At 35.3% G+C, this 2,155-nt stretch overlaps 1 protein-coding gene across 2 annotated transcripts in view; it reads left to right on the forward strand.

Moving 5' to 3' along the window:
• SMARCC1 (SWI/SNF related, matrix associated, actin dependent regulator of chromatin subfamily c member 1) overlaps window positions 1-2,155 on the forward strand; it is a 205,889-nt gene that overhangs the window by 105,521 nt on the left and 98,213 nt on the right. For both annotated transcript variants that reach the window (XM_023231828.2, XM_023231829.2), the window contains exons 14-15: window positions 94-215; window positions 1,671-1,742. In XM_023231828.2, coding sequence (XP_023087596.1) covers window positions 94-215; window positions 1,671-1,742 — 194 coding nt within the window. The remainder of the gene's footprint in view (window positions 1-93; window positions 216-1,670; window positions 1,743-2,155) is intronic.

Genomic DNA, 2,155 nt, shown 5'->3' on the forward strand with positions numbered 1-2,155 from the left:
AGATAGATAGATAGATAGATAGATAGATAGATAGATAGATAGATAGATATAGTTCTTTCTTTCTTTCTTTCAACTTTGTCTTCTTTTCTGTAGGAAGATGAAGATCCTGCCAAAGGTGATCAGAGTCGATCAGTTGACCCTGGGGAAGATAATGTGACAGAGCAGACCAATCACATTATTATTCCTAGTTATGCATCATGGTTTGATTATAACTGGTGAGTGACCACTTCATCTGTGAGCATGGTACTGAGCAGTACCAGAACTTTCCTTGAAATCAGGTTGTGCCTTTCTGCCCATGTTCCTCATAAGAAATTACTGTCACCTTTGACGAAGGGAGATGGAAAGTGATTTTTATCTTTGGAATGTGTTTATGGTTTTTTGTTTGTTTGTTTTGTTGTTGAGACAGAGTCTTGCTCTGTCGCCCTGGCTGGAGTGCAGTGGTGTGATCTTGGCTCACTGCAGCTTCACTGTCCCGGGTTCACGCGTGTGTTTAGATCACATCTCTGCACTCTAGCCAGGGTGATAGAGCAAGACTCTATTTCAACAACAACAAAACAAACAAAAAAACACAAACACATTCCAAAGATAAACATAATTTTTTTAAAAGTGGGCTCTTCCTAACCTGTAACAATGAAAACATTGGGAGTTATATTAGAATTATGTAATTAGTTCCTTACGATTATTCTTTTAGAAGTCATTATATATATTTATATAGCATTAATTCATCTTAGAATTTGTCTTTCTAGAAGTTTGCAGGTAATTCATTGTATTTATAGTATTTTACCCTACAAATCCAATTTAATTTAAATGTTACCAAATACTCAAAGAGTGAATAATTTGAGTTATATTCCCAGACCATCGATTTGCTCTTTGCCATGCAACCAGTACTTACATGTTGCATATCTGGAAAGCCACTGAGAAACTTTAAATGTCATCAGGAAGATGACACTTGTATTAGCAGCAGAAACTTTGTGCTAGATATACAGTTGGTTCATTTTTATACTATTAGGCCTGATCATTTTACCTGATCTCTGCTTATGACCTATAACATTTCATAAAATTATTAGTATTTGTATATATTGTTAAAATGTACTTCTATGATATTATTAAAAGCAATTGATACTGAAAATTTTTAAAAATTAATTTATCTCCCCAGCACCTCCACCAAAACTAAAAACTAAAAAGTAATTTATCACAGTGTTTCTGAGGGCTGGACAAAGGCTCATTTATGTTAACAGCCTGAGAAGCTGAGACTTGCAAATTTATTGTCTCTACTCTGGTCATTTGTTTCATCAGTTTGTTGCCATGCCATGCCAGCTACTTTGTTTTTGTCAACATTTTTCAAAGAATTCTTCGTATCTTGTGGCTTCTTATCTAGTTATGATGTATTATGCCAGAAAATAATAAAATATATAGTTTTCAGTGTGTCAATGGTAGTTTTTTAGTTTGGTTATGGGAATAGAAAAACTACAGTAAGTATTGGGAGTAAGAAAGAGAAAGCCTTCCTTAACTTTCTTGTATGCTGTTAATACATAGAAACTAGTGTAAGCCAATTAATTTTGTCAAGCAGTACTCAGGTTTTGGATTCATCACTTTTACTTAGAATATTTAATGATTTTATTATTTTAAAAAGAAGACTCCTAAACTTTTTTTTTCCTTCTTCTTTTCAGTATTCATGTGATTGAACGGCGTGCTCTTCCTGAGTTCTTCAATGGAAAAAACAAATCCAAGACTCCAGAAATGTGAGGCCAGTGTTTTAGAAAACTTGTTTATTTGCCTGTGTGTGGTAGGGGCTCGTCAGGCATCCACCTGAGTTTCTTATTGCTGATTCTTGGAAGTTTGCAAGTACTCCTTTCAGAACAGTGTTCATATCTCATTTGTATAGCATTCCATGGTACAAAGGAAATTGTATCTAGTTTTGTTTTTTGTTTTTTGGGGGTTTTTCTTTCATGTTTTTTTGAGACAGGGTCTCACTGTCTTGCCCAGGCTAGTGTGCAGTGTCATGATCTTGGCTCACAGCAATCTCTGCCTTCTGGACTGAAAGGATCCTCCCACCTGAGCCTCTTCAGTAGCTGGGAGAACAGGCACATGTCAGCACACCTGGCTGATATCTATCTATCTATCTATCTATCTATCTATCTATCTATCTATCTAT

Source organism: Piliocolobus tephrosceles, chromosome 2 (assembly GCF_002776525.5).
Source record: "Piliocolobus tephrosceles isolate RC106 chromosome 2, ASM277652v3, whole genome shotgun sequence".
Classification (NCBI taxonomy): domain Eukaryota; kingdom Metazoa; phylum Chordata; class Mammalia; order Primates; family Cercopithecidae; genus Piliocolobus; species Piliocolobus tephrosceles.